The 24,251-nt window shown below is 46.4% G+C and overlaps 1 protein-coding gene across 2 annotated transcripts in view; it reads right to left on the bottom strand.

The window, feature by feature from the left end:
• The window catches only part of LOC144679771 (transmembrane protein 144-like), a 127,666-nt gene that overhangs the window by 57,376 nt on the left and 46,039 nt on the right, over positions 1-24,251 (bottom strand). For both annotated transcript variants that reach the window (XM_078540526.1, XM_078540517.1), the window contains exon 5: positions 22,022-22,121. In XM_078540526.1, coding sequence (XP_078396652.1) covers positions 22,022-22,121 — 100 coding nt within the window. The remainder of the gene's footprint in view (positions 1-22,021; positions 22,122-24,251) is intronic.

Consider the following 24,251-nt stretch of genomic DNA (forward strand, 5'->3'; position numbering starts at 1 on the left):
GACAGCCTTTGGAAGGATGCCCGCACGCTCTTCAAACAGGCCGCGGGGTCGCCATTGGACCCAGCGGTCATTGCAGTCCCGCCGCTGCCCGCCCACTCCCGCTGTCCTCGGGAGCCGCGATTCACGCTGGGCGGGCCTTAATTGGCCTGCCCGCATAAAATGGCGGCGCGGAGCCAATCGCAGGTGGCGATCATCTCCGTGCCAGCCCGCCCGTCCCCGCTCCCGACCGGCCCACCTGACAGGGAGAAATTTCACCCCCAGGCATTTCAACCATATCCTCCTTTGATGTCTGCAAACATGTGAGATTACTGAATAAAAATAAGAACTGCAAATCCTAGATTATTTTACCCCTTAACACCATATCCCAGGAGTGCCAAGGCCAATGGTTTGTCTCCTCAACACCTTCACCCACCTAAGATCAGTTTTCTAAGCACCAGGATCAAACGTGAAATATCACTGGCTCTTATGATTCATTACCACATTTGACTGTGTATTTATCAATGAACATGAGTTCAATTTAACAAGAGCTTACTCTCCATCTTATACAGGAAATGAATTCCACTCAACACAGTTTATAAAGCAAAGTTATTGAGCATCCAAAACTAAAAGAGCTCTGGGTCATTTATTGGCCAATTCAAATACATTTCAAAATCATGCATGGATTTAACATCCATTTTAGACATTAGTTATTTAGTCCTTCAAAACATCAACTTGAATTTTGGAAATTTCACACAATTCTCATTTTTGTCAGTAAGTTTTAATAGGTATTTTGATAGTTTTTTCAGAAAACTCTTTTCCTAAAAACCACTTGGTGGCACTAGAGGCCAATGCAAATTACTGATTACATCCAATTTTCAGGACACAACAGTTTCAAGGGTCATGATAGGTACACCTCAACTTCATGACTACGATAGTTCTTAAAAACCTCGTTCCTACCCCAAAACCCTGTCCTTTCCCCAAGCTGTCTCAGCTGGATTTTGCTTTAGTATGTTTATCCTACCTAAGTTTGATAAATTGATAGATGCCTGCTCACCTGCACTTTTCATTGAACCAGGGTTGACCCCCTGACTTGGTTGTAAAGGTTGAATGAGGGATATCTGTAATCATGAGGTGACAGAGATTATGGTTAAATACTTTTCTGCTGCTGCTGATGGCACCCTGCCTCATGGATGCCTGATTTTGAGCTGCTTGATTTATTCTGAATTTATCCAACTTAGCATGGTGACAGTACCACACAACATGATGGACGTAGTGTAAAGACAGGACTTCATCTCCACAAGGACTGTGAGGTGGTCACTACCAATACTGTGATGAACAGATACATCTGCACAGGTAGATGGGTGGATAGTTGTGGAGTATCTAAAAGACATTCAGCACAGAGTCGGCTGTAGGTAGATTCTGCAGCAGTTCGAAGGAAATCGTAAAACTATCATGGAATGACCTGACTGTTAGCACAAATGATGTTCCAGAACATGCACTGTGCTTAAGTATCCTGATGTTTCACTGCAGTGTCTAGTATTCTGCATAACTTGACCCTAAGGTCAAGCTATCAGTTTATTACAGTATAACTCAAAGACCATTCATCAACTTATTTTATCCTGGCCCAAAGGTCACATTCCTTCAGCTTTACCATGGACTGACCCATGGGCTAGCCATTAGCTTCTGGGGTTAGCCAAAAGGTCACATTCATTCTAGTTTTTTGTTTTAACTGCAGACACTTTTAAAACTTATATCCGCAACTTGGCCAAGCCTGGGTAATCCCATGATGCGTCCTGATATGCCTCTCCAGTGAGAGAGAGAGTAGGTTTACCCCTCGTGTTGGTTCCCTCAACACCTGCTGCAGGCTATGTTCTTCAAAACTCAGCCAGCTCAATGACTATTGGTGCTACCTAGTCACTCTTGGCATTGAAGTCCCCCACCAGAGAACTTTCTGTGCCCTTGGTCCCCTGACTGCTTCTTCCAAGTGGTGTTCAAAATGGAGGAGTAGCATCAGCTGAGGGAGGGTGGTAGGGGGCAATCAGCAGAAAGTTTCCTTACCCATGTTTGACCTGATGTCACAGGGTCTGGAGTCGCTCTGAGGAGTGCCAGGGCAACTCCCTCCCAACTCTATACCATGGCGCCGCCACCTCTGGTGGGTCTGGCCTTTCAATGGAACAGAGATGATGATGGAGGTATCAGGGACATTGTTGGTAAGGTATAATTCAGCAAATATGACTATGTCAGGCTATTGCTTGACTGGTCTGTGGGACAGCTCTCCCGCTTTTGACACAAGCCACCAGATGTTAATAAGGTGGAGTTTGCAGGGTTGACAGGACTTTCTTATAGCAGTTTGGTACAACTATATAGCTTGCTAGGCCATTTCAAAGGGCAGTTAAGAGTGAACTGCATTGTGCAGATCTGGTGACAAACGTAGGCCAGACGTGGTAAGAATGGCAGATGTCCTTCCATTAAGGATATTAGTGAACCAGATGGGTTTTTACGACAATTCGATAGTTTCACAGTTACAATTATTGGATTAGCTTTTAATTCCAGATTTGAACCTGTGTCCTCTGAGCATTAGCCTGGGCCTCTAATTGCTAGTATTAAGTTACTATTCAATCCTCCATACAAGCAATATTTCAACTGCCAAATTAATATCCATGGCAGAGAACTGCTGTCATATGCTACTGAACAAAAGCTGTTTTTTCTGCATTGCTGCCTGTTTCATTGTACACAATTATAAAATTCCCCATCATATGCTTTTAAAAGTCATTCCAATTGTTATTTTATGAATATCAACTGAAAATAATTGCACCCTGTAATACCTTTCCTAAAAATCTATTGCAGTGGTGATTTATCCCAGTTTTACTGTCCAACATTATCTGATGAGGGTCACATAGTTCAGCACATTGGAACTCCATGCCTGAAGGAATTCTGCTTGAATCTAGAACTGACAGTATTAGAAATAAATTCATTCAATTTTACTCTGATTGGCATTAATGTGTGGAGATCTCTATTTGCAATCATCACAGTGAAACATAGAATGTTGGATTCACCAGAGACTAATTTATGAGGCCAGTGTTTACCAAAATGCTGGCTACTATCTCTTATTATCATCGAACAAGGGAATTGCCTGGGAAATGCCATAAAAATTAACAATTGATGACTTCCCAGAGTAGTCTGTCATTCGCTGAATCACATTTCCATGCCTGATGCAGACTCATTTGCCTTCCCATGGCACTTAACCAGAAGACAGAACTTGCCAGATGGAAGCATCAAATCCGTTTTGTATGACTCTACATCTGTAATAAATAGAAAATCCAATGCCTGTCTCTCCATCTGTTGCCAAAATTTATTATCCTTACAGAAATTGAAAATTATATTTTCTCCAGAGCTATTCTCACTAACACAGTGAAGGGAGCCAACGCAGGGACAATACATGCTGAGCAAAGGTTCCTTGGACATTGACCTCAACCTCACATGACAGCACTCCTATGTGATCAGTGTGACATTTTCATTTCCTATACCAAGCATTGTGGCCTGAATGAAAATAGACACAATTTTCTCAATTCACTTTACATATACACACAGGACTTATAATCAGCAGAAACAGTCTGAAGATTTTCATCCAATCAGTGTGGAAGTGATTTTAATTAAACTTGCCAGGATAAATCTAGTGTTCTAACTCATTGTGTCACCCAATTGCACTAAAACCCATTTTTGATTTTTTTCTAATGAGGCAGCGACTTTTGGCAGGTTGTATAGTCTTAATTCATGTGTGTAACCACACTGCATTTGGTAATTCTCTTCTGAAACTTAACAGTTCCCAATCTAAAATCAGGGTTTTTAGGGAGGTTTGGTTAAAGTGAAGTAGGGGGCCGGGGGCACGGTGGAAAGATGTGGGGATAAGGATTCGTAAAGAATTAAATAACCAAGGTATAACTGCAATGGGAAAGGGAGAGTTCTGAAATAGAGCATTGTCATGCCAATTTTCTTTACAAACAATTTTGGGAAAACTAAGCTAAGATGCCAAAACCAGGACTCAGCAGTGCAAAATTAAACCAATGGGGATAAAAGAAGATGGGTGCCATAGGTTCCAAACCTCAAAGAGGACATCTAACCCATCAGGTTTGTGCCTACTCTGTTAAAACAATGAAAACCAATTCCACCACCCATTTTTGCCCCTGATTTTCCTTTGCTTCAAATGATTATCTACAGTTTCCTTAAAATGATGAAGTGATCTCTTCCTTTACTGCTCCCTGATGTGAAGCATTGTATATTATAAATAAATTCACTGAATAAAGAAATTTCTTCTAACTTCTCTCCTCACTCTCAGTGGCCGTTTAAATTGATGAGTCCTCATTGGTGACTTCCCAGCCGTGGAAATAGAAAGAAAACTATTAAAAGCCTAATTAATTGTTTAAACTCTATTAAAGTCTCAACTTTCTCTTTCTTATCTCTGACATCAATCCTGGTGAATATACACAGTTTGTTCTTTATTGCCTAAATGGGGGAAGGTGGGCGAAGTGGGGCAATTCAGGAAAGGGTAAATTCAAAAGAGCATTAACGGCTAAGGTGATGTCAGGGTAACTTTGAAAAAGTTAAAGCAAAAGGCACTAAAACTGAATGTACGAAGCATTCACAAGAAATTAGATGAATGAATAGCGCAGATTGAAATTAATAGGTCTGATTATTCTGGATACTTGGCCTTTAGAGGAGATAGGCAAAGTGGAAAAGGAGGAGGACCAGCCCTGATAATAAAGGATGAGATAAGGAAAGTAGAAAGAAAGGATCCCAGCTCAGAAAACCAAGAATTACTATCAGTTTGGGTGAAATAAAGAGACAGCAAGGGGAAGAAAACATTGGTGGAAGTGTTTATAGGCCCCCTGATTGTAGTTGTAGTGTAGGGCAGAGTGTAAATCAGGAAATTAGAGGCGTATGTAATAAGAATAATACAGTAATCAAGGGGACTTTAATCTTCATATAGACTGGACAAATCAAATTTTCAGTAATAGTGTGAAGGATGAGTTAATGGAATATCTGCAAGATAGTTTCCTAGATTAACATGTTGAAGAACCAAATAGGGAACAGTCTATTTTGGATCAAGTAATGTGCAATGAGAAAGGGTTAGTTAATAAATTTCTAGTAAAGGGGCTGCTAGGGAAGAGTGGCCATAATACAATAGCATTTTATATTGAATTTGAAAGTGGCTTAGTTAATCTGAAACCAATGTCTTACATCTTAAAAAAAACAAACAGCGTTGGGGTAAAAAATGGTCCAACCCTGGTTAACAAGAGGAGTTAAAGGTAGTATTAGATCAAAGTAAGAGGCTTATATTGCCAAAAAGGAAGAAAGCTTGAGGATTGAGAGGATTTTAGAATTCAGCAAAGAAGGAACAAGAAATTGATAAGAAAAGAGAATATGACAGTAGACTAGCAAGAGAGATAAAAATTTAATGCAAATGTTTCTATAGCTATGTAAATAAGAGGAGATTCGTGAAAATAAAAGTGGGCCCATTAGGGGCAGAGGTAAGTGGAAATTATATGGGGAATAAGAAAATAGCAGGGACATTAAACAAATATTTTGTACTTTTTCACGATAGAAGACACAAAAAATTCCAGAGACAATGGGGAAATCAAGGCTTTAACGAGAATGAGGAACTTAAAGAAGCCAGTATAAGTAAAGAAATAGTACTGGTGAAATTAATGGGGCTGAATGGTGTCAAATCCTTTAAACCTGATGACTTACATATGAGGATTTAAAAAAAAACAGGTAGCTGCAGAGGTAACTGCTACATGAGCCTAAATTTTCCGTTAGGCGGGTGGGCGCAGCTGATGCTGACGTGGGCCGCGTCGCCATTTTGCGCAGGTGGGCCAATTAAGGCTCACCCAGCGCATTTCCAACTCCCGTGGAGAGCGGGAGTCTTAAGTTTGCGGTGGGTATGTACAGATTGCCGGGTCCAATGGCAGCCCGGCAGTCTGTATTAAAAAAGGCCAGGCAGCCTCCTTTAGACTGTTCACTATGGCCAGCTGCAGGTGGAACCACAGGGGGTTTGCACAGCTGGCCGATGTAGAGGGAAGGCCAGAGGAGGAGGGCAGGCTGCAGGGTGTGGGCCAGGAGCAGGGCAGGCTGCAGGGTAAGCCAGCTTTTCCGATGACTGCCTTGCTGCCCTTGTAGAGGAGGTGGCAGCACGGCGGGTGGTGATGTTTCCCCAGGATGGGAGGAGGAGGGTCCCCCACATGACGAAGTGTGCCTGGGAGGAGGTGGCGGAGGTGGTGAGCTCCCGCGACGTGGTGCGGCGCACCTGGATCCAGTGCCGTAAGTGGTTCAACGATTTGTTGCGCTCTGGAAGGGTGAGTACCATGTTGGCATTGGGCATTTAATCCAGCAGGTAGCCTTAGCCTTTGAGGGTCCCCCCCTTCCCAAGTCTTAGTGTCGTGACTGAATTGACTCATGTTGGGCATTTGTCGCATGCTGGGTGGTCAAGCAGATAGTGACCATGCTTACATCAGCCTTAGTGGTTCATGAGAAGATGGGTTCTCCCCGGACCATGTGTTGGTCTAAGTCGCACGTGAGTAGTCTGGGGGCAACCTGCAGGAGATGCAGCTAGGCGCATACTCATAACTCCAACCCATGTCCTATTCATGGTGATGAGATGGTGGAAGGGGAGCCACAAGGTCTTGTGGCCAAGAGCCATCTGGTGCCCTCGGTGCCGCATCTAGTTGCACCTCCTTGTCATGGGAGCTAAGACCCATGTGTTATTGAAAGTGATTGACCCAGAAAGTCTCCAACGTGTCCGTTTGGTGGGGGGGTGGTTGGGAGCAGCCACACTATATTTTTGTGACCGATCACCAGTAGCGTGGGCAGGAGGCACTGGGGGCCTCAGATGGGCCACTGTGATTGGGGTGCAGCGTGTGCGTGCAGAGTACATGAGCGATCAGCCCCAATAAATGGTCTTCTCTGTTTTGCAGGAGAAAAATGCGCATGAACGTTCACGCACTGGAGGCGGCCAGGCCCAGCTCATCATATTGACCTGTTTTGAACATGAGGCCCTAGAACTAGAAATGCGCCATGCGCCCAGATCCACAGGTGTCGGTGAGGCTGGGGTGGAGCAGCCAGGTATTTGAGGTCCACAGTCCCATCTGCTCTGTCTTCTCACCATCCAAAGCACTGATGATTGTTGAAATCGTTAATGTAGCAACACTGCTCATTCACAGACTGATAGAGTCAGACATGTGGGTCATAGACAAAGGTCCTTCGGCCCTTTGAAGATGCGCGTATCTAGCATCTTCCAAAGTCATCTTATCCCATTTCTGACCATTATCCCCATGGCCTTGTATGCCATGGAATCACTACTGCAAAGCCAAATACGTATTACATCTTAGGAGGGTTTCTGCCTCCACCACTCTTTCAGCCAGTGCTTCCCAAATCACTCTGTGCAAAAGTTCCTCATCATCTCACCTGTCAACCTCATGCCCCTTACCTTAAATAAATGCCACCAGGTTAGTCATCCCTCCGCCAAGGGAAAATGTTGCTTTGTGTCCAACCGGTTTATGCCCCTCATAATGTTATGAAGCTCAATAATGTCCCCCTCAATCTCCTGTGCTCCACAGCAAATATCACCAGTGTATGCTATGTGTCCTCATAACTCCAACTCTCCAGGCCAACATGCATCCTGGTCAGCGACCTCTGCACTCTCTCCACTTCAATCACATCCCTCCCATGAAGCGCTGATCACAACTGAACGCAGAAGTGTAGATGTGGCCTCAACAGCGTTTTCTGCACTTGCAACATGACCTCCCAGTTCCTACATTCTATTCCTCGGCTAATAAAAAAGGCAAGTATGGCATTTACCTTCTTAAACGTCTTATGTACCTATCCCGCTACCTTAACAGGCCTGTCGACATGCCCAGCAAGGTCCCTCTAATCGTCCTTATTTTCTACGGTCCTACCATTCCTCATGTATTCCCGCACCTTGTTTGTCCTGCCCAAGTGCATCACCTCACACTTATCCACATAACATTCCATTTGGCATTCCTTAGGCCATCTGACCAGCCTGTCTGTATCCACCTGTAATGTTTGCGCCTCCTCCTGACTATTTGCCACCTCACCAATGTTCGTCTCCTTAGGTTCTGGAAGGTTCAGCACATTATGAGCCTGAGGGAAAGGGATGAAGTGTGTTACTGAGTGCACGCTAACTGATCCACTGTCCTTGTTGTTAATTTCAGCACCATCAGAGCATGGCTGCCAGGAGGAATTGCAGATGCCCCCTCTCACACCTGAGGGGCCGGAACTGTCACCTGCATCACACCATTTCAGTGAGGCAGGCACCGGCGCAGAGACTAGCACATCAGTGGGAATTGTTACATCAGCTAGTGTCCTGGGACACAGTGGAGAGGGCACTTCACAATCGCTGGAGAAGATGGCAGAGACGGAGAGTGCCGATGGCGCCAGCAGCCGGAGGACTGCAGGGGACCAAGCACATGCTGAGTCAGGCCGTGATTTTGTGCCTCTGGAGTCATCGCCACGCAGCAGCTGCAGGAAATGCGGCCGGGTGTGCGGGAGCATCTGGGAGTGTTGCATGAGAGTATGCTTCGCTTGGTCTCTGTGGTGAAGGAATCCACACAGAGTGTGAGTGATGCCATGAGCCTTATGTCAGAGCGTCAGGCTTCCTCCATGGAGAGAGTGGCAACTTTCCTAGAGAGGGACTTCCAGCAGAACAATCAGCTTCTCCTGGGGTTACATTCGGACCTGCAAGCCCTCACAGCGCCAGTGGCCACAGCTGGTCATTGGCAATGTGGGAGGTGCTCTCAGCACCAACTGTCCTAGCTCGGTGCCCATCCATCTATGGTGAGCAGGGAAGTCCGAAGCGACCTCACGTCGGCGCAGCAGCTGCCTGTCGTCTCTGCGGGCTCCTCTCAGGGCGCTCTGGGTGAGGGCAGCAGCTCCTCCGCCCCTCTGCCAGTGGCCGTTGCATTCGTTGAGGCTGCGGCGACTGAGGAGATGCCAGCTGTGGAACTGGCCACTCCCTCACAGGCGGGGCCAGCACAGGCTCCATGGGCCAGAGGACGTCCGCCAAGGTCATCAAGGCCAGCAGGACAGCAGAGTCAGCAGGCTGTCTCAGAAGCCACTCCGAGTGATGGGGCGGCATCCAGACGTAGCACCCGTAAATGTAAGCATAAAGCACCTTAAGCACATCACGGGTTTCTCACTGGTGCTTTTGTGTTGGCCCTAGATTAGGGAATTATTACTTTTTGAAGTTGTTACAACGTTTGGAATAAATTTTGTTGGACCATATGATGGATCAAAATAAAATCCACATGTGTTACCAAGGCTGAGGGTGGCTCCTTCGTGCTGCATTTGTATGTTTCACAGACATGTCATGAGTGTTTGAGTGGACATTGAAGTTGATGTACAAAGCCCTTAGTTGCAGCTGATGAAGTGGCAGATGTACACTTAAATGCAGCTTATGGATGCGCCAGGCAATGCTGGTCCTCCAGATCCATTTGTGTGGAGCTAGCTGAAGGTTCGTTGGATTAAAGTCTCCCGGGTGTCCCTGCCTTCTTGGTGTAGTGCCAGGTCAGCGTTCAGCCCCTCATCATTGCCCTGTGTTTCCTCATCCTCTGAACCACTGCTGGAGTCATTGTGTGCAGCCGCATCCACTGCGTCAAGGTCTTCGTTGTCCACTGTGTCCCCCTTTTCCAGCGCAAGATTGTGCAGAGTGCAGCATGCTACCACTATCACAGAGACACCCTCTGGGGGGTACTGGAGTGTGCCCCCTGAGCTGTCCAGGCATCAGAAGCACATCTTGAGAAGACCGATGGCTCCCTCCACCACAGACCTTGTGGAGCCATGGCTCCTATTGTAACGCTGCTCAGCTTCTGTTCTTGGATGGCGGAGAGACGTCATGAGCCACCTTCTGAGGGGATAGCCCTTGTCACCCAGCAGCCATCGATTAAGCCGAGCCGGAGCACTGAAGAACCCCGGCACCTGGGAGTGTCTGAGGATGTAGGCATCGTGAGAGCTGCCTGGGTACCTTGCACAGACTTGCAGAATCAGCATCCTGTGATCACACACTATCTGCACGTTCATGGAGCGGAAGCCCTTCCTGTTGACAAAGGCACCGGGCTCACCTGCTGGCGCCTTGATGGCCACATGTGTGCAGTCTATTGCACCCTGGACGCGGGGGAAGCCAGCAATCGCTACAAAGCCTCAGGCTCACTGTGCCTGACTTGCCTGGTCGCAACGGAAGTGGATGAAGGTCAATGCATGCCTGAACAGAGTGTCTGTGACCTGCTTGACACAAGTGTGGACAGCTGATTGGGAGATACCGCAAAGATCACCTACTGAGCCCTGGAACGAGCCAGAGGCATAGAAGTTGAGGGCAACTGTGACCTTCAGAGCCGCTGGCATGGGGTGTCCACCCACACAGTTAGAAGAGATCTCAGGGCCAATCATCTGATAGATATAGTTGGCTGTCTCCCTTGACAGTCGGAGCCTCCTTCGGCACTGCACCTCAGTCATATTGAGGTAGTTGCATACCCTGGCAGCAGGATAGTGACGTCTTCTGTGGCCCCTTCCACCTTGGACTACTTCTTGGCCCAGCGTCCCTTGTGCCTGCACCTGTACTCCCAAAGGTGGCTCCCCTGGAGGCTGATTGTCCACTTCTGGCCTCCTCCTTATTCTAGCCCTCCCTTCCTCCTCAGAGGAGCTGCCTCCAGTGGACATGTCAAAACCCATACCCAGGCTAAAGGGAGGCCTCTGGAAAGCTGCAGGCCCGATAAAGATTACTGACTGCAGAGTGCTAAGCTGAAGGTTCAAAGTACACAGAAAGCTGCTGGAATTCGTTCTGAACTGCTACAGATCACACAGGCAAGTTTAAAACAGTTTCTGATTGGCAACCCCATTGAGCCCTCTTATCCCGCCCGTGGATGAGTTTTATTAAAAAGTCGCTTACCTGCCTGCCCGTTGTGCCCGTGCGCCGAGCCGACGATCGCACGAGTGCCTGAAAATCGGCATTGATTGCCGAGTTAAGGGCCTTAACTAGCCCTTTAATTAATGGCGGGCGCACGTTGCACTTCATCGCGCGCCCACCCATTGAAATATCACGATGGCGCGCGGTGACGTTGGGACGCTCGCCCGACGTCACCGCGTGTCATTTTACATGTTGACGTGCAGGCCCGCCACCCGCACATCACCCAGAAAATTCTGCCCATGGTTTGGATCTTCTAGAATTACTTTGATTCTGGAATTGTTCCCAAGGATTGGAAGGTAGAAACATAACATAATCATCTGTGTAAGAGAGGAGGAAGAAGAAAATGGAAACTATATGGCAGTTAGCCTTACATTAGTAATAGGTAAAATACTAGAATCTATTATTCTGGATATGGTAACAGGACACTCAGAAAATCAAAATGTGACTAAACAGAGTCAACATGGATTTATGAAAGGGAAATCATATTTGACAAATCTGTTGGAGTTTTTTCAGGATACAACTAGCAACATAGACAAGGGAGAATAATGAAGCATTCAATAATGTACCACACCAAAGGTTATTACACAATATCAGGACTCATGGGATTGAGGGTAAGGTATTAATGTAATGGATTAAGGATTGGTTAATGGACAAACATAGTAGAAATAAACAGGACATATGGGATTGGCGGGCTGTAACTACTAGGTACCGCAAGGATCAGTACTTGGGCCTCAGCTTCTTTTTTTATTCATTCATGAGATGTGGGTGTCGCTGACTAGGCCAGCATGTATTGCCCATCCCTAATTACCCTTGTTCAGAGGGCATTTAAGAGTCAACCACATTGCTGTGGGTCTGGAGTCACATGTAGGGCAGACCAGGTAATGATGGCAGATTTCCTTCCCTAAAGGACATTAGTGAACCAAATGGGTTTTTAAGACAAAGTAAAAACCCATCTATATGAATGACTTAGACAAAGGAATTACATGTAACGTATCAAAATTTGCTGACATTACAAAGTTAAGTATCAAAGTACGAATATCTGAACATCCAAGATAGAAGAAGTAAGCCATTTGGCCCCTGAAGCCTGCTCGCTATTCAATAAGATCATGGCTGATCTATTTGTGTTTTGAGTTCTACATTCTCATCTACCTCTGATTACCTTTGATTTCTTTGCCTAACAAGAATCTGTCTACCTCTGCCTTAAAAACATTCAGTGACCCTGCTTCCACTTCCGGCTAATGCAGAGTTCCAAAGTTGCACAACCCTCTCAGAGAAAAGAATTCTCATCTCTGTCCGAGAAGGGTGACCCCAAATTTTAAATCCCTAGTTCTAGACTCACCCACAAGAGGAAACATTCCTTCCATATCCACCTTGTCAAGACCATTTAGGATCTTATATACTTCAATCAAGTCACCCCTCACTCTTCTAAATACCAGTGGAAACAGACTCAGCCCGTCCAACTTATCCTCATAAACCAACCTGCTCATTCCAGGTATCAATCTAATAAATCTCCTCTGAACTGTTTCCAATGCATTTACATCCTTCCTTAAATGAGGAGACCACAATTACACACAGTATTCGAGGTGCAGTCTCACCAAAGTCCTGCATGTCTGAAGCATAGTTTTATGTTCAATTCCTCTCATAATAAAGGACTGCATTCCATTAGCCTTCTAGATTACATGCTGTGCTTGCATACTAACTTTTTGTCACTCATGCTTGAGAGCACCTAGATCCCTCTGCACTTTGGAATTCTGAAGTCGTTCTCCATTTATATAATACTCTGCTTTTTTATTCTTCCTGCCAAAGTGAATAACTTCACATTTTCCCACATTATACTCCATCTGCCAGATTTTTCCCCATTTACTCAACTTATCTATATCTATCTGCAAACTCCTTATGTCTTCTTCACACCATACTTTCCTACTTATCTTTGCACCGTCTGCAAATTTAGCTGCCATGCCTTCGCTTCCCTCAGCTAAGTCACTAATGTAAATTGTAAAAAGTTGAAGCCCCAGCACAAACCCCTGTGGGGCTCCACTAATCACATCCTGCCAATCAGACAAAGACTCATTTTAGCATACTCTGTTTTCTGCCAGCCAGCCAATCCTATATCCAGGTTAATATGTTACCCCTACATCATGAGCTTTCATTTTCCGCAATAACCTTCAATGTGGCACTTCATCAAATGCCTTCTAGAAATCCAAGTACAGTACATCTACAGGTTCCCCTTTATCTACAGCACATGTTACTCATTCGAAGAACTTTAATAAATTCGTTAAACATGATTTCTCTTTCACAAAACCATGCAGACTCATCCCAATTAGCTTATGTTTCTCCAAGTGCTCAGCTATAACATCTTTAATGATTGAGTCTAACATTTTCCACACAACAGGAGAAAGTATCAAGGAGGACACAAAGGGGCCACAAAAGGATAAATACTGGTTGAATGAGTAGGCAAGAACATGGCAGGTGGAATACAATGAGGAAAAGCATGAAGTCCTGTACTTTGGTAGGAAAAACAAAAAAAACATAACATTTTTTGAATGGTGAGACATAGGGAAATGTTTGTATCCAGAGGAACTTAGGTGCCCTGTGTAAGAATCACAGGAAGTTAACATGCATGCACCACAAGCAATTAGGAAGGCAAACTGTTCACTAGCTTTTATTGCAAAGGAATTGGAGTATAAGAGTAAAGACGTTTTACCCCAATTATACAGACATTGGTGAGGCTACCGCAGGAGTACTTTGTGCAGGCATGGTTTCCTTACCCAAGGAAAGACACACTTGCTCTAGAGGGAGTATAACAAAGATTCACCACATTTGGATGAGAGGATTGTCCTATCAGGAGAGACTGAGTAGATTAGGCCTGTACTCCCTGGATGAATGAGAGGCAATCTAACTGAAACATATAAAATTCTTAAAGGGTTTGGCAAGGTAGATGCTAAGAAAATGTTTCCCCTGGCTTGGGAATCTAGAACACAGGTCAGAGTCTCAGAATAAGGGGTCAGCCATTTAGGAAGGAGGCAAGTGGAAATTTCACTCAAAAGCGTTTAACCTTTGGAAGTCTCTAGCCCAAGAGAGCTGTGAGTGCATAGTTGTAGAGTGTATTCAAGATGGAGATTGACAGATTTTTGGATACTAAGAAAATGAAGGGATACAGCTACAATACAGGAAGGTGGAGTTGCGGTAGTAGATCAGCCATGAATGAATGGTGGAATAGGCTCTTGAGGGGCAAATGGTCAAATCCAGCTCTTGGCTTGGGTTTATGGCGGGTGGGCTGGGCGGAGCAGGAGAGGGTGGGCGCAAAGCTGATTGTCGCCCACAATCGGCTGCACGCCGCCATTTTACGCGGGCGGGCCAATTAAGGCCTGTCCAGTGTAATACGCAGCTGATGGCGCTCAGCGCTACCATTGCGGGCAGGGGGAGGAGAGAGATTCTGGGTCAATCTCCCTGAAGCATGGAGCTGCCTCAGTGAGATTGAATGGCTATGAAAATAATTAAATAATCGATTTAAAAATTTATTCAAACATGTCCCCTCATGTAACTGTGTCACATGAGCTGGGACATGTTTGTGAAGGTGGAAAATTTTATTTATTTATTTTATAAAAGCTTCAGGAAACCTCATCCCGCCCATGGATGAGGTTTCCTGAAAAACGCAAAGGCTGCTTGGGCTTTTCGCCTGCCCGCCAATCTTAAGGTTGGACAGGCAGCGTTCTTAAGTACTTTAATTAATTTCTTAATGGTCTTAATAAGCCCTTAACATTTCAACGGGCATGCAGCCAACTCTGGTGTGCGCCCACCGAATGAAATATTGCGATGATGTAATCAACAGTACCCGGTTGCGGGGGATGGCCAAGAACCCAGGCGTCATCGACGCCTGTACATTGAAAGGAATGACCAGGGCGTATCCGGTAATTCAGAAGTGCACCACAAACCAAACGAACATGATAGGCATGGTATTGGCAATCCCCTCAGTCACAGCTGACATGGGCCCATACCCTCAGTACCAAGTGGAGAACATTGGGTTAATCCGAGACAATGACTCCCTCCGGTACTACCCCATAGCCATGCATGGCATATGCAATAATGAAGGCATACACAGGGTATCACTGAGTGGGTGCAGGAGGAAAGGTAGCCTCACGATTTGCCCCCATCCAGTTGGAACGGAGGGGGCTGGACGAATGCGGGTACAACCGAACGGAGGGTTGTATGTTCAAAATTATCCACAGAGAAAACCATCACATCTGCTCAGGATACAAGGGAAAGGGGGAATACTGTGTGACAACTACTGAGCAGTCATACATGTACGGGAGCCTACATTGCAACATCACCAGCCCCAACTTCTGCTTTAAACCCCGGCTCCCAGTTACTATCGGACACACGCGAATGGTGTACATCCAACAAAGCGGTCAGGTCTCAGTCAATGCCTCCGACACACTCCACGATGCCCTAGAACAGTATGAGGAAGCTTAGCAGGCCCCAATTCCTCACCTTCCCGAAAGTCTGACAAAGATTAAAGGTGACTGATGAAAGGTGATTAAACAGTATTATGTGTTACAGGCGGTGTTTAAAAGGCTAATCAATGATACGGAAGAGCAATTGAGAGATCTGACATGGTGGGAGCAAGTGTGGGACTGGGGGCTGAATGTGGATATACACCCCTGGATAAGAATAATCTCTCATATACTTGTCGCAGTGCAGCTAGCGTTAGCATTGTCGTGGGGAATTGCAGCATGTCGCACCTGTAAGAAGAAAGCCCTTAGACATAGGACAAAAATAATGTTAAAGGAGCAACAACGGCTGCTGGGACAGGACACAATATTAATGTAGTAGGGTCCCAGCCTCCCATCTTGGTGGCCGCGCACCACCAGATAGACAGGAGTCTCGGACATTAGGAAGCTTAAAAACTTGGGGAGAGGTCCGGGTGATGTCATGGCCTGTAGGACTTGCTCAGATCGGTACCACCGGAGCCATGACAAAACCATCGGACGCAGATTAATTGACTAGCTTAACCTAACGGTTACGCACCCAAAAGGGGGTACTGAAGGTGCAGAAATTTTGGATTTATTTTTAAGTGCCAGCCAGGGCCAGCAGCTAGGGCGCCAAAGCATACACAGACAATCACAGCCTTACATGAAAGATAAAAACTTGTACAAAAGGCTCAGCTGTAAATTTGCAATTAGGAAATAGGAGACACACACGGGCAGGGACGCGGGATGACTCGATCAAGAAATGGGGAAGGCCATTTCACATCGTCTGATGGCCTTGAACCGCATCCAGTCAGCCCCCGTAAACCTTTTGTATAGAACAAACATACATTCTTTGCTATCTTCAAAAGAACAACACCCATTCTCTGCACTGCAATTACTGTACAAGAACACAATTAGCAGCCCACCGGGGGGTCATTGTGCTGTGGCCTTTGTTTAACTAATACCATTAAGTTGTAACTGATAGTAAAAAATATATAAACTGTGCTCATTTGAACCTCGGTGGAGAAGTGCCTGGATTGCCCAGCGTTTGTTCTCCGCGTGCGTAATAAAGGAACCACTGGAATATTGCATCTGGACTCCGAGTGTTGAAATTTTGTACCAGAGTATTCCTCGGACCTTTCAATGTCTACCCACTGTACAAAATATAAATTGCAGTAAGATATTTTCCGCGCCCGATCGATACAGACGTGTTCAGTGACAAGATCGGAAAATCTCGCAAGAAGGCGCGAGGCATGTTTCCTGGCGAAGTAAATCCGGGAAGAGATTGTCCCCTCCCTCGTCAATGGTAGGCCGCGTTTCCCACTGTTGGACATTAGGAACTTAATTTGAATACATTTGCATATAATTAATCTGGCCACATCCTGGAATCACCGCCCACATCAAATTTAAATCCCACATCATCGTGACTTTAGAACAGTGTGATTTACAACTGCTTTTAAAAGGCGTGCACCTGGCAATCTGAAATTCGAAGGAAGTTGGAGGTGAGTGCACACAACTTAGCGCAGTGCTCGTGATGATCCCAATGCAAGGAAGTGGCTCTGCGGATTCGGGTGTTGGTGGGGGGGCCACAGGCAAGTCTCCACAGAGACTTCTTCACGGCTGTCTTGTGGTGCCGGGACTTGGGCAACTGTACCAGATAGAAGGGAACCTTGGGGTTAAGGCAACTGTGCTAGAGAACAGGAAACCTCGGGGCAAGGGCAACAGCACTGGAGAACATAACATATGAAATAAGACCAGAAGTAGGCCATTTGGCCCCTCAAGCCTGCCTCATCATTCAACAAGATCATGGCTGATCTGCCCGAGGCCTCAATTCCTCTTTTCTGCCAGCTCCTCATAGCCCTCAACTCCTGATATTTCAAAAATCTATCCACCCCCACTTTAAATGCTTTCAGTGATCTAGCCTCCAGAACTCTCTTGAAAAGGGAAGCTCAGGGCTAGGGCAAGAGTGCAAGGAGTGGGGGGTCATGGCAGCACATACTGAAGGTCTAGGGGTGTAGAAAACGGCTAGGCAAATGGAAAACACGCCATAGATGAGTACTCTTCCACAGCTGAGATGATCTAGCTTGAGCTTAATGACATGCTTGGAGTCAGGTTAGTCAAGCAACTGTGCCCACTCAAGCAGCATTAATTTCTGACAGTGCCAATGATTGCTCCTCTACTTTTAACCCCTCGCATACAGACTTCAAAATTGAATGAGTGCGATGGTGCTGCAGAACCATTGGGTGACTGGGCAAGCTTGAGAATCCTCTTGGGAAAGGTTGCCATGGAACACTGAAGGAAGGGTGTGTTCCTAATCTCTTGCATTATGTTTAAATAGACATTGAAAAGTCACCCATTATGGTCTTATGGTCCCATGGTCCAAGCAAACTGCAAAGCCTTGGAGTGCAGGTCAGGACAATGCTTGTGCCTGAGAGTTCAGGATGCAGTCGAGTGGCCGAAGCTGTTGCCACTCAGTCATGTGATGTGGCGTGGGGTGGTGGGTGGGGTTTTGATCAGCCATCATGAGCACTTAACGCTGGGCATCCATGTGGTGACCAGAACTCTCCAGCATGTGTAAAGGGGCCTTGAGAGGTAGTCGCAGGCAATAACTTTGCCAAGAATGGTCCTTAGGACACAATTGCTGACCCTCGTGTCTCTCTCTCTCTCTTTGATACTGCAGTGAGGAGACCATGGGGAAGATGGAGCCTAAGGATCTGCCTCATTTCTTATAGGCAAGAGAGAAGACAAAGAAGAATGCAATGGAACCGTCTGGCTCACCAAAGGGAGGAGCAGACCCCTCAAGACCAAGAGATGACAGGGCCTCCTCCGCACACAGAGGATGAACCCCAGAGAGCCATCGTTTGTAAGTGACTCACTAGACCCAGAATCTGTAGACGGTGCATGTGCTACCTGCAGATGAGTAACAACCAGTGTCGCCAACACGTGCACATATCAAGGGAACTGGTCACTCATATATGCCACCTTCTGCAGGATTTGGCACCATGGGGACTTGGAGGGCATCCACTGCCAGTTGCAGTTAAGGTGACCACTGCGCTCAATTTCTACAGCAGTGGCTCCTTCCAGGACTCCACTGGGGACCTTTCCAGGATCTCGCAAGCCTCTATCTACAAATGTATCCAGGAGGTCACATGTGTCTTGGCAAAAATGGCGACCAGCTTTGTCAACTTTGCCAGAGATCAAGTGAACCAGGAAGCAAGAGCGCTGGGATTTGCTGATATTTTCGGATTACCACAGGTGCAGGGTGCCATCGACAGAACTCATGTGGCTCTTAAATATCCCTGGCAACAGTCCAGTATGTGAACCGCAAAGGCTTCCATTCTCTCAATGTTCAGTTAGTCTGCGACCATTAACAAGCAGATCATGCAGGCCGGAAGCATCCAGGACTCATACATCCTCAACAGGTCTCAGATCCCTAACATCTTCCAGCAACAACACAGGCTGCAGGGTTGACTCCTCGGGGACAAGGGCTACATGCAAAGGACATGGCTGATGACGCCCATGCGGCAGTCTCAGGCTGCTGCTGAGAGAAGTTACAACGAGTCTCGTGTTGCAACCTGGAGTTTGGTTGAGGGATCCTGAAAACTAGGTTCCGGTGCCTCGAGACATCTGGTGGAGCACTCCAGTATACTCCCCATCGTGGCTTGCTGCATGCTAGAAAACCTGGTGATGCAAAGTGGGAAGGACCTGGAAGATGAGGAGATGGAAGAACTGCACATCTCCTCTGATGAGGAGGAAGTCAGAGGGGATGAGGGTGATGAGGTCCTGGAAGATGAGGGTGCAGGCAATGAGGCCATTGCGCTGGCCAGATGAGGCAGGCATGCTCGTGAGCCCTCATTGCCACAAGATTCTAGAAGGATGATGACGAGATGCAGTAAGGACACTCCTGGGGTCCTCACATTGCACCTGGGAGTGTCTGACACCTGTCTGGTTGAGGGCAGCGCACATACGCTTTATGAAGAGGGTCATATCATGAAGACGCTGCTGAGATACAGTGGGCACATCGACTTTAACAGCACATGATTCATTGGCAGGCTTCATCACCTGTTCCCTTCAGCACCACACCTTCACCTGTCAGGAATGCAGATGAGATGGGGTGGGGGGGAGCCCTGCATCTAAGGTGCTGAGAACATACAGAGAACATCACGGAACCAAGTCACGCTTGGGTATGAGATTCTTGTACAAACACAAGCTACATCGAGGGGCAGGCGTCACTGATCTGAAGGGTAACTTTAAGCTGGACAATCACTGTGCTCAGAAGGTTACACAGTGCACCGGGGAGAGGCCCTGGAATGCGATGCTTGCCTTCATTCTGTGCAGGAAGCAAGGTTTCACATTTGATTAACACAAACATTGCTCATCATAACAAGGAGCCACAGACAACCCGTGTCCAGGCTGCACAACTACATCTTCTTGACCTTTCTAACCCTGCCACTACGTCTTGGTGCATCCCTAACATCCACAGCGGAGGTGGACGCAACCTGCTGACTGCTACGCCCTGTTGTCTGTGATGACATTGGTGGGCGTCCTCTGGAGGGCCGTGACCTGGAGGGCCCTGGCCTGCTTTCGGAGTCTTGCTGTGTGGCAGTGCCATCCTCCTCAGCCTGTGGACCTGGAGCTGCGGGGGTCACAGGAAGAGGGGATTCGGATGGGCTGGACATTCCCGGAGTTACCTGGGTGAATGGTCCCAGGGGGTGCACCTACTGATCTTCCTTCCTATGGCTGCCCTAGGGCCCCTGGCAGACTCCTTGAGAAGAAGAGACATCTGGTGTGAGCTCAAGATGCCCCCCACTCGTGTTGACAGTGATGGATGCCAGCAAGTTCCTCGGCGATGGAGTTCAGCCTGCACAGCAGTGCAGGACTGACGTCCTGGACCAAGGTCTCCACCAATGGCCACCATCCTACCAGTGTTGACCTCGGTGTGTCAGCATGCTGGCACTATCACCTTGGTCTGAAAGTGGATGGACTCCTCCAACGTGTCTTGCAATTTGAGGAGTGCAGTGGACATCCCTTCCCAATGTTCCCGAGCTTGTCTTCACAGCTCCAGCAACTGAGGTATGATTGAGTCCAGAGGCTCCTCATCTGACTCGGACTCAGCTTATTCCTGGCCTCTGAGTGCCCGCACCCTGGGATGTCCCTGCCGTCACCTGCTGTGAGTCAGACAGTGCGATGTGCTCACCAGATTATGAGCTGAGGCTACTCTAGAAATAGGTCTCACTGAGGTGTGTCTCTCTGCACTGGCGGAGGGTTTGAGTGAGCACTGTGATGGGTCTTCGATGTCGGTGTCTGTGGATTCCTCTTCCAATTTTTCCTCAGGCCTGGAGTCAAGGACCTGGCTCGGGAACCCCCTTGGCTGCTTCCCAGATGTGCCAGCGAAAGAAAAGAGAAATAATTAGTGCATGGCAGTGGGTCTATGAAACAGGACACATCACCCACATCACGGCTGTCTGATGGATGCTGCAGTGCTGAATCCTGACTTGGTTGAATGCTGCTGACCTCGCCATTAGTACATGAATGGTCCACATCCTCTATGGCCAGCTGACTTGCTCTATTTTCAAAGTCTGTCAGGACCTTGAGGTCGGGCATTCCTCCACCAGTCTTGGACCCTTTTGTTGTGTTCCAACTTGTCCTGCATGAAGGCAGATGGAGAGAGTGTAAGCAGGATATCTGCCAGGCCAGGTAAGGAGGATGCCTGGCATGTGTGGGTGGTGAGTGGTGCCATGGATGGGAGGAGGACACAATCCGCAGGGGCAGATGAAAGTGGTTATGTGTGAGTGTGAATGGTGATGTCCCTTGAACTGGCAGTGAGTGAGATCCCTGTGGATGTGTGATAGGTTTGTGAGCGTGTGTGTTGAGAGTGATAAGAAGAGTGACTTACCCTGGTGGAATGGAGGAGATCATTCATCCTCTTTTGACACTGGGTAGCTGTCCTCTTTTGGAGTGCTATAGCACTGACCATTGCTGCCATCGCCTCCCATGATGGATTGGTGACCTTGCTTGCTGGTCTTTGCCCAAAGCGGGGTTTGAGGACGGGCCTCCACTGCATCCAGTAGGTGCTCGAGGGAGGCGTCGCTAAATTTGGGGGCAGCATGTTTCCTAGCTTTCGCAGCAATCAGTTCCCAGCAGCTTTCTATCCCTTGGTGAGTGCTAGCTCTGTACAGGGGTGGCCCTTAAATGTGGCGCCTGGATTACTGAAGTTCTGAAGTCATGGCCAGGATGGTGAATCTGAGGCCACTCCACCAGTGATTCAATGTAAATCGGTGCCTCTGATTTTTTTTTTAACGATAAGAGTGCAATTCCACCATTGCCGTCAGCTGGTCAAATGACAATTTCCCTGCCCGATAGCGGTCTTTCCTGATTTCAGGGAAAATCCCTGCCTTTATGTAAATTTTTCTGACATCGAAACTGTAAACAGCATGATTAAAAGCTACAGTAATAGAGTGTCAGTGAAGAGGGCCTGCACTATTGGAATAAATCCGCCTTCCCACAATAAAAATTCTTCAGCTGCAATTGTAATCTCTAAACCAAAGTGAACAGTGATGGTAATAACAAAAGTGTGCAGTTAGCTATCTGGACTTACCTAGAACTTGCCCATCCCATCAGGAGATTAAATGCAGCCCAGATTAAAACTCCAAGGCCTAAGCCAATCGTTTTCAGAATTGGAACAACAGTAACATTTCCTGAAAACAAAATAGAGAAGAAACCAAAATAATCAGCTCTTGCCTCACCATGAACTCACCTTCCACCCCTCCAACCTTGTATTCAATAGACTATCCTCTGCCATTTTTGCTAACCCCAGCATGATGCCACCAATGAACACATCCTCTCCTCCCTTTCCTTTCAGTATTCCAAAGGGGACACTCCCTCCACGACACCATTGTACTCCTTAGTCACCACCATCATCCTCTCCTCCCTTTGATATCATTCCATGCAAGCTCGGGTAATGCAACACCTGCCATTTTACTGCTTCCCATCTCACTGTCCAAGGCCCCAATACTCCTTCCAGATAAAACTGGGATTTACTTGTACTTCTTTCAATTTAGTATACAGTATTCACTGCTCACCTTGCAGTTTGCTCTACATTAGGGAGATCAAACGCAGATTGTATGCCCACTTTACAGAACACCTCCATTCAGTCCACAAGTGTTATCTGAATCTTCTGAAGGTTTGTCATTTCAATTCTCTACCTTGCTCTTACGCTGGCCTCTGTCCTTGGCCTCCTGCAGTGTTCCAATGAAGCTCAATGTAATCTCGAGGAAAGGAACAGTATAAACTATATTTCTAACTTTTCCAAATTCTGATGAAAAGTCATTGACCTGGAACGTTAACTCTGTTTCTCTCTCCATATATGCTACCTGCCCTACTGTTTCCAGCATTTTCTGTTCTTAATCAGTTCTTAAATTCACTCTCAACTTGTGTAAAATACCAGTACCAGAATGTAAACTGAACTTTTACTAAAAAATTCTGCATGCAACTAATATTAAACTGTACTCTGCACCTCGTTGGGAAATAGATTTACCTATTCATAGCGCCTGAATTAGTGCTGCTGCCAGTATTTCGGCAATTTTCAGCAACAAGGCTCCATGTTGAAGTCCCACTCCAGGGCTTCAGCACAAAAATCAAGACTGACATTCCATTACAGTACTGAGGGAGTACTGTCCTCACAAGTGCTGTATGTCGGATGAGACGTTAAACTGAAGCCCCAGGATAAAATATCCCGTGGCAACATTTCGAAGAAGTGCAGGGAGGTATTCCTGTTGTCCTGGCCAATAATTTATCCCTCAATCCATTTCTCTGATGTTGGTTGTGTAGTCATTACCACTTTGCTACTTGTGGGAGTTGCTGTGTGCAAACTGGCTGCCACGCTTCCTACATTACAACAGTGACTACATTTCAAAAGTACTTCATTGGCCGTAAAGTGCTTTGAGATACCTGGCAGTCGTGAAGCGTGCTATATAAATGCAAACCTTTCTTTATCAATTTTTTCACATCAAATACTGGGCTACCACTAATGTGCTAATATTTCTTTTTACTCTGGTGATGTTACTAGCAGCGGTTTTAAAACTATTTACAAGACGATCACATGATCATATCACAGTCTGTTATACTTACAGTTAGACTACCCCGAATGCTACAAGGCATTGCAGGCCTGAGAACAATGGGACTGCATTATAGCTGGCTTCCACTTCCACTTTTGGAAATTAATGAAAATCTTGTTTAGCACAATTGTAGCAGGCGTAAGCAGCTGCTATATATTTGTTAGACAGCTATTTCCATATTTTCATAAAGGCAAAATACTGTGGATGCTGGAAATCTGAAACAAAAACCAAACCAGTTCTTCAGAACTGAAGAGTCATACGGACTCGAAACGTTAACTCTGTCTTTCTCTCCACAGATGCTATCAGACCTGTTGAGTTTTTCCAGCACTTCTGGTTTTTGTTCCATATTTTCATCAGTTGCTACAACTAAGGAGGGCTGGTTTGCAAGTCAGATTTGTGGCAAATTAACTGCTGCTAAAATAATTAGATATAAACTTGAGACGACTGTTAAAATGTTATTCGCATGTCACCTGTTCTAATTCAATGGAATACATTTCTTTTCCTAAATTTCTTAAATCACTGCTTTCCTCAAATGCAAAAGCAATTTTGCAAAATTATAGTGCAATTGAAAATTAACTACGTTGAATTAGATTAGCATTGCATGAATGTAAATGAGTACACGATTTATTATATACTTATTCAATTGACCAATTAAACATATTTTTGATCGATAAAGGAGTCAAGGGTTAAGGGGGGCAGGCAGGAAAGTGG

The sequence above is a fragment of the Cetorhinus maximus genome, chromosome 1 (assembly GCF_964194155.1).
Source record: "Cetorhinus maximus chromosome 1, sCetMax3.hap1.1, whole genome shotgun sequence".
Lineage (NCBI taxonomy): Eukaryota > Metazoa > Chordata > Chondrichthyes > Lamniformes > Cetorhinidae > Cetorhinus > Cetorhinus maximus.